The sequence below is a fragment of the Bos taurus genome, chromosome 17 (assembly GCF_002263795.3).
Source record: "Bos taurus isolate L1 Dominette 01449 registration number 42190680 breed Hereford chromosome 17, ARS-UCD2.0, whole genome shotgun sequence".
Lineage (NCBI taxonomy): Eukaryota > Metazoa > Chordata > Mammalia > Artiodactyla > Bovidae > Bos > Bos taurus.
This window is the reverse complement of record NC_037344.1, coordinates 64,320,562-64,334,530: the sequence shown is the minus strand read 5'-3', so window position 1 is coordinate 64,334,530 and position 13,969 is coordinate 64,320,562. Positions and strand designations below refer to the sequence as shown.

The 13,969-nt window shown below is 56.8% G+C and overlaps 1 protein-coding gene across 2 annotated transcripts; it reads right to left on the bottom strand.

Annotated features, from left to right (window-relative positions):
* Window positions 1-787: 787 nt before the first annotated feature.
* On the bottom strand, window positions 788-13,725 carry TMEM119 (transmembrane protein 119). Of its 2 annotated transcripts, none has more exons than XM_015475460.3 (2): window positions 13,268-13,725; window positions 788-2,399 (listed from the first exon to the last, which is right to left on the bottom strand). In XM_015475460.3, exon 2 carries the CDS (start codon window positions 2,385-2,387, stop codon window positions 1,524-1,526), a length of 864 nt encoding a protein of 287 aa, XP_015330946.1. In that variant the 5' UTR covers window positions 2,388-2,399; window positions 13,268-13,725; the 3' UTR covers window positions 788-1,523.
* Window positions 13,726-13,969: the final 244 nt, after the last annotated feature.

The window sequence follows — 13,969 nt, the reverse complement described above, 5'->3', positions numbered from 1 at the left end:
CAGAGGTGGGTGGTTCTCCTGCAGACACCGTAAGCAGCAGAGGCGCGAATGGACGCTGCCTCGGTGGCCATGAGCCCAGGGCTTCTGGGGCACAGACTCTGGCCCCTGTTCCCATGCGGCATCCATCCCTCCCTCCATTTCCCACACCCACCCGGCCCCCAAGGCCAGGTTGATTTGTCCCACCCCTCCAAAAGTTGCCCCATCCCTACAGAAAAGCCCAGAGGAAATGCCCCCCAACCTCCCAGCAGACTCCTTCTCCCCACCCCCAGAAAACCAGCATGCTCAGGCCTGAATAAAGGTTTATTGTGCTGGTTTGTTATATTCCAGCACCTGGACAGCTGTGCAGAGGTGGTGGAGCCTGGACGGAGGAATAGAAACAAGAATCCCCTCACAGGGCCTCCCCAAATCCTGGATGAAGCTCAGGCTCCCTTGTTGAAGACTAAAGAATGCTGTGGGCACAGGCTGCCAGGCGTGTGTGTGTGTGTGTGTGTGAAGGGTGGGGGGCCATGGACCCCTGCTTCCAGCCTGGGTGTCGGAAGCCCTCCCCCATACCTTCAGACCCCTCCTAGAATGGGGTCCCCTCACACACCTAGAAGCACCTCCCAGCCGGCTTCTAGGTCGCTTGGAGTTCCCTGGCAAGAAAGGTGAACTTCACTTGCCCCATCCCTACAGCCGTAAGTAGCAGGATGAGAGGCCAAGACCCCAAACCCCACCACCCTCACCCTGGACCATCCAGAAACTGGGGAGGGGGCACCCCGTGGAACATTTAGAGCAGTAACTTCCAGAGTGTTCTCTGCAGGATTTTACTCTGTAGCTGTAAAACAAAACAAAAGTATTCCAAGGTCAAAAGCAGTTTGGGAAAGGCTAAGCGAAACCGGATTCCATGGGCGCCTTTACTGCAGGACTTGTCAGAGCCTTGGAGGACTTTCGTTGGGCAGGTGAGGGGAGAGACGGTACACAGAGCAGAGAAGCAATGTTTCCTCGACTCGTTCTTTGGCCCTCAAAGTCCTTCCAGGGAAGCCAGTTTGGGAAATGCCCGTGCTACGCGCAGGGGCCCCTCACAGAAACCTCCTGATGGATCTTCTGTGGTACCTCCAGGCCCCTGTGCGTCTCCCCATTCATTCAACCTCTTCCAAAATGTCTATTCTGTTCCTCTTTTCTGCCTTGATGGAAAGCAGCGGCGTCGGCACTGTCACAAGGGACCTGAGACTTCTGTTTCCCAGCGGATGTGTCTGTGACTGGGACACCCCCCTCCCAGTCCCAGCCCCTAGAGGAGCTGTGCCTTTCGGATGAGCCCCTTGGGGCTGCGGGGACAGATGTTCTGGAAGTCGGTGAGATTCCTGAGGTGGGACAGAGACCAGCATCTCCGCCCACTGTAGTAGGGTCAGACACGCTGGGATCTGCAGCGGGGAGTGGCCGGGGAAGCGGGGTGGTCAGAGCGCGGTAGGGACCAAGGGCCTTTCTATGCCCAAGGTGACCGCTAGGGGTCCAACAGTCAGGGCCCGCAGTTCGAGAGGGGGCAGTTAGATGCTGGGGGGGACACTGCCGCAAACACAGGGGTTTTCGGGGGGACCAGCTGGGCCCCCGGCTTCCTGGGCGAGTAAGGGAGCCACGTCTGGCTCTCCTTGACCTTCATCGGCTGCCGCGGCGCCTGCAGCTGCGTCCGCCTCCACTGAGCAGGGCTCCTCCGGCAGAGGAGGCACCTCGGGTTTATCTGCCGGAAGCGCACGTCCCTGGGCTTCCAGGTCCGCCTCCCGGGGGCCTTTCTCCTCTTCCTCTGATCTGCCCTCTGGTGCCCTGGCTAGGTCTCCACTGCTTGGGGCGGCCCTGGAGGGAGACTTGAGGTTCTGGGTGGCGGCAAGGATGTGAGCCTGGAGCTGCTGTGAGGAATCCAGGGTCTCCTCAGGCCTGCCGTCGGGAGCCCGGTCGGGGACCTCGCTGAAGGCCCGGGGGCCCCCTGCGCGGTCGCTCTGGTCTACGTACTTCTTCTTGGGGAAGGATGAGGGGTAGTAGGCAGAGGCCTTGTGCTTCTGGCGGGTGATGACAGCCGCACAGACGATGAACATCAGCAGGAAGACCAGGGAGCCCACCACGGCGATGAGCATCACGTACTGGCGGAAGAAATCCACGATGCCGTCCAGGAAGTTGGTGGGGGGCTTAGGGCCCGCCAGGGGCGTGGGCTCGGGCCCCACCAACGTGGGGCTGAGGGCCGGGGTTTGCGGCGGCGGGAGGCTCGGGGAGGAGGCCGACGAGCCCTCGGCCTCCCCGCTGCCCCCCGTGTCCTCAAGGAAGCCGGCCTGCAGGGACACGGAGTAGGACACGGTGGGCAGGACCCGCAGCAGCAGCAGCAGAGACACGGCGAGGCTGGGCGCCGCTGCGGAAACCATGTTGCCGGGGACCTGTGGGGAAGGGAGGCAGGGGAGACATCAGGGTGGGACCCCGGGGCCTCAGGGGACCCCGAGGAGGTGCAGGGGACACAGAACCTCTTCTAGCCAATCGCTTCCCTCCCATGGGCCTGAGCCTCCCCACTGTGCAATAGACCCCATCCCGGGGTTCACGTAGGTTCTCCCCTGCCCCCAACGACTCACTTCAATCTGAGCTTCTAGAGGGCACAGGCTGAATCTTAGTCATCTGGGCAACTTCAGGGTTTTGCATTATATCTGGGTCCTGGACGCCACAGTAAGCACCCAATAAATGCATTTTGATGGACTTGGCTCAACGAATAAGAACTTACTCTTTCATTGCTTGCCATGTGCCAGGCCCTATTTTATTTTAGATGAATTTCTCTTGACTCCTGGGAACTGCCTGCTGGGGGTAGTACTACATTCTCCCCATTTTCCAGGTGAGGAAATTGAGGCTCAGAGGGATTCAAAGACTTGCTAAGGAAGAGCTGGGGTTTGGATGTAGGCACCGAGGGAGGGCCAAGTGAGTGAGTGAGCAAGCTGACCCCCTCCTCCAGGAAGCCCTCCCCACTGCCCCTGGCCTATCTGCGGTCCTGTCACCAAAAGAGTCATAAGTTTTGAAGCATCCAGATTCTGAGCTCAGCAGGGGCCTGAGTGAGCATGTGCCCCACGGCTAACCCCCACCTCAAGGCCCCCCGGGGGAACCCTTGTGCCTAAAACAAAGCTGGAGCCGGAGTCCTGTGGCTGCCACCAAATGGGATCCAGATGAACTCCGCACCTCCCTCCCCCACGGGAAGGCTGCTCCCTATTTGAACCCCCAGACCCTCCCTGGCCCAGACAGCCTGGATGACTAATAAATTCCTTATGGCCCAGCTTTATGGAGGAGCCTGGCTTCTAAAGCATTAACTCTCCCAGCTGGTGTGAGTTGGCCTGGCCTCTCAGACAAACCCAGGGACCCCAGGCCGCCCCCTGAGAGCCGCTGCCTGGCCCAGCAGAGGGCCCAGGACCCTGATGCTGGATGAGGCTGTATGTGCCAGGATGGGAAAGCCTCACATGCCCCTGACTGTGGCGCCCCCTCTCGGGGATGCAGATGGGAGAGACAGAAGCCCAGAGAAGGCAAGGGGCAGGCCTCAGGCCACACAGCGAGTTCCTGGGCTGAAGGAGTCAGGTGCCCAACATCTTGCAGCAGGTCCCCATGAGAGCCCAGGTCTCAGGCCCCGCTCTGCAAAGCAGGTGACGGTACCAACTCGTGGTGACTTGGGGATACAGGAAGTGATGTAAGAATGACATGGGGCCATTGACTGGCTCGTTCCAAGTGACCTGGTGCCTCCCAATATGACATGAATGCAGACAAACTGGCTCAGATAGCAAAATACAAAAGAAATTTCCAGGACATCAGACAAGGCAACACTCACCCAGAGGCTCTTTTAAAAAAAATTGTGGGGGATGCTCCATGGCATGTGGGATCCTATTTCCCTGATCAAGGATCAAACCCGCATTGGAAGCAAGAGTCTTAACCACTGGACCATCAGGGAAGTCAAGAGATACATTTTAAATGAGTAGGTCACCGTGTACATTTACCACAGGTTGCTCATCTGAGCCCCTTTTGTGGGTGCAATTCCAAAAAAGCCCAGAACACTAGTATTGTCTCCATTTTTCAAATGAGGAATTGGAGGTCCAGAGACAGATAGTGACCTGCCCAAGGACACACAAATGCTAAATGTTAGAGCTGGGATTTGAACCTTCCTTCTCTGTGATTCTGAGAATCCAAACACTCACTCACACACACACTCACATTCAGATGTGCCCCCGGCTGACCCAGGAATGGGCTAACACTCCCTGGTTGACATCACTTGTCAGCTGGGACCAGAATTTGAGCAGTTCCACGAGCTTCAGGAGCCTTCCCCTGGTACTTGTTAGCCTAGGTTCCTACAGACAGCCTTGATCTTTGGCGGTTTTGCCCCTCCCTCAGCAGTCACCTCCCTGCCTGCTGCTTCGAGTCAAGCCCTGGAATGACCTCTCATGGTGGCAGCTGAAACTTCTCACTATAGACTGCCGGCCGGGTGGGGCCTGAAGGCCAGGGGTCTTCCCTGCGGCAGCGGCCGTCAAGGTTCTGCCCTGAAGCTCTGCAGGCACCGGACTGAGAAGGCCAGTTAGGCCGGTATTAGATTCCTGGTTCCATCTGGGTCTGGCTCTGCTGCCTGGCTCCTCTGGGCCTCACTTTCCCCATCTGTAAACTGGGGGCGGGGCAAGGAGGTGAGCACAGGGCTTGCCTCTCGGAGCTGTTAGGATCAGATGAGACCACAAGTTCAGAAAGCGCCTGGTACGGAGCTGCTGCTCCCCGGTGGCAAGGGCAGGGGAGGGGGGTGGGCGCGGGGGAGGGGGGGGTGCGGGGCGGGAGGAGATGGAATTCAGAAGCAGCCGAATTTCTACCCCAGCAGGGATCCAAGACCAGCCGGCACTCTCCCACCGCCACCCCCCTCCCTGGACAAATGATGATTATCCTCACCTGATGTGTAAATGTGCTCACTCTTTCCCCCATCCTCCAGGAAAGACCAAATTTGTATTAATACCTCGTTGAGTGAAATCTCCCCAAGCTGTAGCCAACGAGGAATCCAGGACCAGACACACACAAACACACACGCACGCACGCACGCACGCACACATACACACATGCACAGCAATGAGTCAGACAGAGTGAAGTGTTCCTTTCCCCAAGAGCCTTGGGGGCTGGGGCAGAGGATACGGAAAGAGGCCACGCGAACTACTTCTGGCTCTTCAAGACTGAGACCTTGACTCTCCGAGTCCGTTCATCGCCCCCACGACTCTCCTCCCCGGGCTCCCTGGGAGATGTGCAGGCCGAGTGCCGGGAGCCGGCGGGGCTTCACAGGACATGACTGTGTGACCCTGCTGGATGAGCCCCCTGACCTCTCTGGGCCTCAGTTTCCAGTCTGTAGAATGGGCACGTTGACCTGGGCTGCTCTGACATGATTGTCCTGCCCATCAGCTGCCCCCAGCTCCTCCCTGCTCCTCATTTTTTTTCCCAGGATGCAGAAATTCATGGGCCATGAGGAGGTGGGGTCAGGCCAACCCCTCTCATTTCATCCAGGAGGAAACCCAGGCCCGACACTGGGAAAGGCCTGCCCAGGGTCACACAGTCGGTCAGGACAGAGCCTGACTGGAGAGGCGGCTCTGAACACCCGGGTGGAGGTCATTTCCCAGCTGTGTGTCCTGAGGTCAGGCATGGCACCTCTCTGAGCCTCAGTTTCCATATCTGTACGATGGGGATAAGGTCACCTTCCTGGACTATTGTTAGGACAAGAAATAGCAGTGGCTGGCACAGCGGAGATGTCAATTAGTAGTACCACATGATTATCCAGGACTCCAAGCTGGGAGCAGGGCCCCTCTCCAGAGCCCATCTCACTCACAGTTCATTGTTTTCAAATGTGATGCCCCCACTTGAGGTCAGGAATAGGCAGATACTTCAAATCCATCCCTAGGGCCAAGGTACCCCGCCAAGACCTGAGGCTGAGGGGCTGGGGCTGCCCTGCCCCCATTCAGGGACTGGTGGCCAGAGGGGGAGGGGAGCCCACAGAAACCTGGCTTCAATTAGTGGCCTTGGGGGGAGGGGTTCTGGCTGAAGCTCTGAAGCCCCTGCTCCAGGGCAGCCAAGGACAGGGCCCTGGGCCCCTTGGAGGGGAGGCCTGGGGAAGGACAGGAGTCTTTCCCTGAAGTCTTGAAACCCACACACGTACACACAATTCACAGACACGCAACAGGCACAAAAGACACAGACGCACAGCGTCTCGACACCCCGGATGGCTACACAGACCCGCAGCCCAGACACACAGAGAACACACACGGACGCACGCAACACGTGCACACACGTACCCCCCGACCCGCTGGGGAGCCCCACAGGTGGGACCACCCTCGTACACACCACCCTCCTGCGGACCCTGGGAATACCCACCCCGACGCCCACTTTCCAGCACACCCCCTACAGCAAGGCCCCAGCTGCACACACATGCCCCTCTCTGGCCAACACAGCACCGCGCTCAGGACGCATCATCCCCGGGCACACACAGCTGGCCACCCGTCGTGTTAACACAGGTCACACACGTACTCAACATCCGACACACACTCAAGGCTCACACATACTTAGAGAAGCCCCCTAAAGCACTCACGCCAGCCCCCTGAACTCCAAGACACCCCGGACTCCCCGAGAGAGGCGGGGGCCCCAGGACTCACCAGCTCCTCTGCACACAGGGTATCCAGCCAGGTGGAGCAGAGCGAGTTGGAGTCCGTGGCGGTGCCCAGTGGCCACGGCTCTGGGCTGCCGCCCGCCCTCCCCCTCCCTCCCCCGCCCTCCCAGCCTCCTCCTTCCCTCCCTCCCTCCCTCACTCCCTCCCTCCGTCCAGCTTGATTTCATTAAGTGGGTTTGGGGTGGGGACAAGGGGAGGGGCGGGGCCGAGCCCGGCCACACGCAGTCCCCCTCCCCGCTCACACTCACGGACACCCCCTCCTCCACGGGTGCCCCCTCCACAGCCCGGGACACCAGATGCAGCATTTCCTCCCTGACCGCGGGTCCCCAGGGCAGACTGAGGCCGACAGACACACACAGCAGGGCCGTCCTGCCGAGCACCCCTGGGCCAGCAAGCAGGGATCCTGCCTCCCAGCCCAAGGGGACGAGGTCAGGGAGGCTCCGAGGCCCCTGGAAGTGAGGAGGAAAATTCCCTGTGCTTGGTTCCAGCTGTGACTCAGGTTTTCCGAAGCTCAGGGCACAGAGTGGGAGTTGGGCTGTGCTTAAAGGATTCGTGGAGGGTCAGGCCTGAGGCAGGGAGGGAATTCAGACACCCAAAATCAGAGCCTTTTCTTCTGCAGGCCTCCGTTTCCCCATTTACAGGGATGGGTGGGAAGCTCTGTGGGTTCCCTCTAACATCCTGAGATCCACGGCCTCGCGATACCCCAAAATGAAGTGGCCAGAACACGGGTTTTCATGGCCCCGTTTCACAGACTGAGAAAGTGAGGCAAGGTGCATTCAAGAGGCTCCTCCAGGGAACCGAGATAAGTCAGTTGTGGGCACGGGAACCAGGCCCTCTGGCTGATCTGAGGAGTCCAGTGAGTCAGCAGTCCTTGCATTCATTTATTCCTGCGCTCATTCATTCATTCGTCCATCAAATGCTTAATGAACACCTATGTGCACCAGACCCGGTGCTAAGCAGGTTTCAGAGGTGAATCAGACCAGCCTTCAAGAAGCTCACAGACTTCCAAGCAGAAGCATACATACATTAATGGCTTTTTTTAAGAAACAGAAATGGGTCCACGGCGGGAGAGAAGCCAAGAGCTCAGGGAACCCCAGGACAGAGAGAAGTCCACTGAAAGAAGCAGGGGAGTTGTCCTAGAGGTTGTGACTGTGAATGAGCAGAGACCCAGGAAGGTTATTCCCGGAGGAAAGACCAGTGTGGATGAAGGCAGGTGGCTGAGGATGCTGCACACGGACAGGGGACTGTGACGAAACTGTGCTGGAGCACCAAGTGGATGAAAGGGAGGAGCGAATGAGGAGGGCGAGGGAAGAGCAGAGCTAAAGGCTCAGAACAGCATTCATCAGGGGCAACAGGGAGCCAGGGAAGGTCTGGAGCATGCGGAGTACAAGAATCAACAGATCATGCCCACCTTTTAGGAACCAGGGCCCTAGATTGTAGCTACTCCCTTTGATGGTCCCAGCAGCCCCAACTCGCCTCCCCAAAGAGGAGCCAGCTGTTTAGAAAATAAAACCAGGGAAATTACCCGGCCAGTGACCCCATTAGACAGCTATCAGACCATCTCTCTCTCTCTCTCTCTCTCTCTCTCTCTCTCTCTCTCTCACACACACACACACACACACACCCCTTAAGCCAAATATCCCGACCCACAATCTGAGGAGAGAATAACAAAAACGTCAATCACCAATGGGAGGGAAAAAGATCCCTGAGTTCCAGCCCCGGCTCACTCATCAGCTGTGAGTGGCTGGGCAAATCTCTGTCCCTCTCTGGGCTGCAGCTAAGCGTGGGGTTGTTCTCGATGCCCTCTGCAAGGCTGCCACCTCTGAAGTTCCAACGCTGTGACATGCTAAATTGTATTCAGTCTACAAATATTTCTTGAGCATTGAGTTTACACCCAGCCACTGTCAGGCCCTGGAAGACAGTAATGAGCAGACATAGGCTCAGAGAGAGGAGACTTGCAATAAGCAAGTAAACAAAGCAATGAATATCTAACTGCAAACTGTGCTAAGAGTTGGAATGGGGCATTTCCAAGGCTGTGAGAGGCCAGTCTGGGGGGCATTAGTCTGGTCCTGGGGCTCATGGGGGCCTTCATGAGGAGGTGGAAGTACAGCTACTGATGGAGGTATTTTGGGAGGCAAGAATGCACGAGGATAGCATGTGCAAAGGCCCAGGGGTAGACAGGAAGCCAGCACCTTCAGAGCAGTTCCTGATCATCATCAAGCAAAAGTCCATGAACTAGGCCTGTGGGGGGACCAGGACCTCTACCTGTTTTGTGAGTGGCCGTAACTCCAGCATCTAGGGCGGTCCCTGGAACACAGGAGGTGCTCAATAAATGCTTGTGACCATGTCAATGACCACTCTGCTCTCCACTCTCACGTTCCTAGGATCTAACCACTCCTCATCCATCCTGAAGGACTCACAGTCCACCTTCTCCAGCTCCAGGACCCATGGTAGGGCCTGGCCCGGGTGATCCCACGGCCCACAGCGCCACGCATGGCTCCAAGGGTGGGGGCGGGCAGGCCTGTGGCTTGGAGGGGGCCAGGCCGCTCACTCACAACCCACAATTTCAGAAACAGAGCAACGGGTCCTCTGCCCAGCCTGGAAGCAATTCAGAGCCCCCACCCTGTGCCTAGCCTGCAATTAGCAGCTGTGACCACCCCCACCCCCGCCCGGCTGAACAACCAGGACTGAGGAGGCAGGGAGGAGGAGGAGGAGGGAAAGCCTCACCCAGGCTTGAGTCTCTGCCAGAGTGCTCCCCGGTTGAGCCTGGGCAAGCTGCTTGGCCCACCGCAGCCCCCAGCTCCAGCCTCTCGCGGGCTCAGAGCCGCTTCTAATTACACAGCCCCCGAAGCCACCGGGGCCTGCCTTCTGGGCAAAAATATCGCAAGATTTTCATGTAGCTGGAGAGACCTGGGCTGCGGCCCCATCACAGCACGGGCCTGGCCTGCGGGTGGACACCCATGGAGTGGCCCCTAGTCGGGGGCTCCAAGGAGGCAGAGTGGCCAGGGCCCAGGTGTGCTGTGAAACCTCCCCATGCCTCAGCTCCCCCATCTGTAAACTAGAGACGTTCACTCATTCCACAGCTCTTTACCGAGTGTCTCTGTGAGCCAGGAGCTGCCCAGGGCCTGGAGAGAACTGTGAATGAGACAGATGCTGAAGCGACTTGCCTCTGGCTGTTCCCTCCACCTGAAGCACTGCCCTCCATGCGCCCCCCTGGCCTTGCATCTCTGTTATCACCACCTCCAGGAAGCCCTCCCTGAACCCCAGCGTCTGGGGAGGGAGATGAGCAGCTCCTTCTATGTTCCTGCACCCCTGGTGCCCTGTAAGGACTTGTTTCTATGTGTCTCTAGACTGTCAGCTTCTCGGGCCCAGAATAAGGGCTTCTTCTGTCACCAGTGCCTGGAACACAGTAGGTGCTCAGTAAATGCCCTCCACCGGCTGAATGACTCTCGTCCAACCTGCCCGTGTTCCAGACGGGGAAACTGAGGCCCAGAGAGGGGATTCACTGACATAATATTGCTCTGCCTCAAGGAGCTCCTCTCAGGGTAACCGGTTAAGAAGCAAGTCAACTGGCAGTTCAAGAAGACACCCTAAAAAGGCCGAGGAGACAGGAAGTAGCTTGGAAAGGGTCGGGGGCAGGTGTCCGGTCATCTATTCTAGTGATTGTGGTCAGGGCTGGCTTCCTGGAAGAGGTGTAAGCACTGACATGTGCAGATAAGAGCAACCAGGCACTCCAGGAGCAGGAGGAACAGCTTCCAGGGCCAAGAAAGCCAACAGCAAGTTCAAAGGCTCTGCGGTGGAAAAGGGCTTGGCACCAAGCATCTTATAGGGAAACCAGAGCAGGTGCTGAATTGGTTCTCGCCCAGGAGTCACTCAAGCTCAGAAACCGAGAGACCTGTCTTCTTCACTCCCAGCTCTGCCCCTCCCACGTGCACTGCTGTGTGAGCCAAGCCTCAGTTTCCCTTCCCACACCAGGAGGAGTCAGCCGAGTTTCCTCTGAACTCTTTCTGCTGTGTGATTCTAAGTGAATTTCCCACTCCAGCAAACAACCCACCACCACAGTAGGGAGAAAAATACCGTAGCCACTTTGGAAAACAGTCTGGTAGGTTTTATCAAGTTAAAGATATGCTTCTCAATGACCCAGCAAGCTCTTCTCTGGGTATTTCCCCAAGAGAAATGACAACACACGTCCACATGCAGACAAGAAAGTCGGTTTATCCATAAGAGCTGAAAAAACACCAAACGTGGCAAGTACCCAGATGTCCACCAACAGGACGACGGACGCATAGACTGTGGTCCGTGCAGTGACACTGCCCCGCAGGGGGAGGATGAGATGGGAGGCAGACGGTTTAGATGAATCTCATAGACACACGGAGCAAAAGAAAGGGACTCCACAGAACACAGACTGGGTGATTCCATTTACAAGTTCTAGAACAAAGTCTAAACCAGGCTGTGGAGACAGAAGTCGGAAGAGCGGATACCCAGAACTTCCCTGGTGGTGCAGTGGCTCAGGCTTCACGCTCACAGTGCCGGGGGCCAGAGTTCGATCCCTGGTCAGGGAACTAGATCCCACGTGCTGAAACTAAGACCTGGTGCAGCTGAATAAATAAAGATACATTTTAAAAAAGAAGAAGAAGAAGAAGGCAGTTACCCTTGGAGGCGGGTATTGACTGGAAGGAGACACAAAGAAATTTCTGGGGCTGGAGCCGGACAATGTCTGGGTGGCGGTTATGGGGGCACGTGTGTATGGGAAAATCAAGCCTCACACTTCAGATGGTTATGCTTTACGTAGGTTATGACTCAAAGTTGTCTTTAAAAATTAAGAGCCCTGCCTCCCTCTTGTTATTATTATTTTTTTTTTGGTGGGGTGGGGGCACCAGAGCCAGTAGGATCTCTGGCTTCCTGTGTCCCTGGTGACCTGTCCAGCCACACACAGCCTTGTAAACATTTACATTCCCCAAGCCTGGTGCAAGCAGCAGCTCCGTGCAGCCCACGTGGGAGCCCAAGTGTCAGAGGGTAGGGGTGTAGATGCACAGACCTGGCCTGGCTCTCCCGCTGTGCCAGCTGCCCACGGGGTGCCCTCAGCAAGGTGCCCTCCGGCAGGCCGTTCTGCAAGAGCCCCCTGCTGCCCCGCCCCACCCTCCATCAGGAAGAGGAATTGAGATGGTGGTCCTGAACCGCCTTGGCAGCACTGTTGGAAATCGAGGGGCGGGGTGGAGGGAGAGGGGTGCTGCCCATCTTTGAGCAGAGGGGCAGAGTGGGGAAGGCCCGGAGCTGGACTTCGGGGCCCTGAAGTCACCCAAACAGTACATCATCCTGTGTGTCTCCTGCTCTGCGACCCCTCCCTTTACACTAAGACCATCTGTCCTATTTTCCCTCTCTCTCCCTTCTTTCATCTTCTCCTTCCTTCCTCCTTCCTTCTCCTTCCTTTCCTCTTCCCTATCCTTCCCTTCCATTTCTTTCTTCTTGTTCTCTCTCTATCAGTCCTTATTGTGCACATGCAATGTGTCGGACACTTCCCACCGCTGGGGCTACAGCAGAGAGCAATACAGACGAAAAGTCTCTGTCCTCAGGGAGCTTGCCTTCTGGTGGGAGCAGAAGGCCGTTCAAAAGATAACTCTGGGACTTCTTCCCTGGTGGTCCAGTGGTTGAGAATCCACCTTGCAACACAGGGGACGCAGGTCCGATCCCTGATGGGGAACTATGATCCGACATGCCCTCAAGAGTCTCCGCGCCTCAGGGAAAGATCGCAATGAAGAACCTGAGTGCCGCAACTAAGAACAGCCAAATAAATACATGAAAAGATAACGCTGGGACTTCTCTGGTGGTCCAGTGGTTAAGACACTTGCACTTCCATTTCGGGGGCGGCGAGGCAGAGGTTCCAATGCTGGTCAGGAAACTAAGATCCCACATGCTGCCCAGCACAGCCAAAAAAGAAGATAGCTTAGTAATTACATACAGAATGATAGATGGTGATAAGGAGTACTGAGGAAGACAAAGCAGGGGAACGGTGATGTTCAAGCAAAGACCTGAAGGACGTGGCGGAGTGAGTCAGGGAGATGATCAGAGGAAGAGTGGTCCAGGCAGAGGCAAGAACGCTTGCAAAGGTCCTGAGGTAGCAGGTGCTGGGTGTTTTGTTTTTTTTTTTTCAATTTATCTTCAGTCAGTGAGAGGCTTGCAAGAGATATCATAGAGAATCTTTTCTTTTTTTTTGGCTGCACTGGGTCTGGGTTGAGGCACCCAGGATCTTCAGTCTTCCTTGCAGCATGCAGGAGTTTTCATTGCAGCATTTAGCTAGGGGATCTAGCTGACTATGGGGAAGGGGCTCCATGGAAGGCCCCTGTGAAGCCCATGCAGATCCCCACAGCCCCTCCCCAGCCACCGGCTTCTGACTCAGCTGGGACCCGACACTTGGCTCCGGGGTCTCCTAATGAACCTCCTCTCCTGGCAGCTGCTGTGAGCCACCTTCTGCACCCGAGCCCAGGGACAGCCTCACGGAGAGGGTCTTCCACAACCCCCAGATCCATCCACCAGGAGGGAAAGGGCCCCGTGGGGGTGACAGCAAGGAGGGAAACTCAGCCAGGGTGAGCTGAGACCACCTACCCTTCAGGGCCTCTGGGTTCTGCTGCTTCAGAGCCGAGCGACCTTGGGCTAAGTTCCTCCGCCACTCTGGCCCTTAGTCCCCTCATCTGTAAAATGGGAGCAATAGGAACATTTCCCTGGGTTATTGTGCGAATGTAACGAGCCCTGGTTATCTGTTACGGTTGTTGTTTAGTCGCTAAGTCACGTCCAACTCCTTTGTGGCTCCATGGACTGTAGCCCACCAGGCTCGTCTGTCCATGGGATTTTCCAGGCAAGAATGCTGGAGCAGGTTGCCATTTCCTCCTCCAGGACGTCTTCCCAACTGTAGGATTGAGCCTGGATCTCCTGCTTTGGCAGGGGGAAGGACTCTTTACCACTGAGCCACCAGGGAACCCTTACAGGCTTGGTGTGTATGTGTGTGCTAAGTCACTTCGGTCGTGTCCAACTCTGTGCGACCCTATGGACTGTAGCCCGCCAGGCTCCTCGGCCCGTGGGATTCTCCGGGCAAGAATATTGGAATGGGTTGCCCTACCCTCCTCCAGGGGATCTTCCCAACTCAGGGATCGAACCTGCGTCTCTCAAATTTCCTGCACTGGCAGGAGGGTTACCAGTAGCGCCACCTGGCACTAAATACATATGCTAATAATAACAACAGCGACGCAAGTGGCGCCTCGGACTGAGACTCCTTCTCACAGCATCTGGACAGCAGCGAGAACAGAGGCT

Coding starts and splice junctions, on each gene's coding strand:
- TMEM119 (XM_015475460.3), bottom strand. CDS start 2,387: ATGGTTTCCGCAGCGGCGCCCAGCCTCGCCGTGTCTCTGCTGCTGCTG.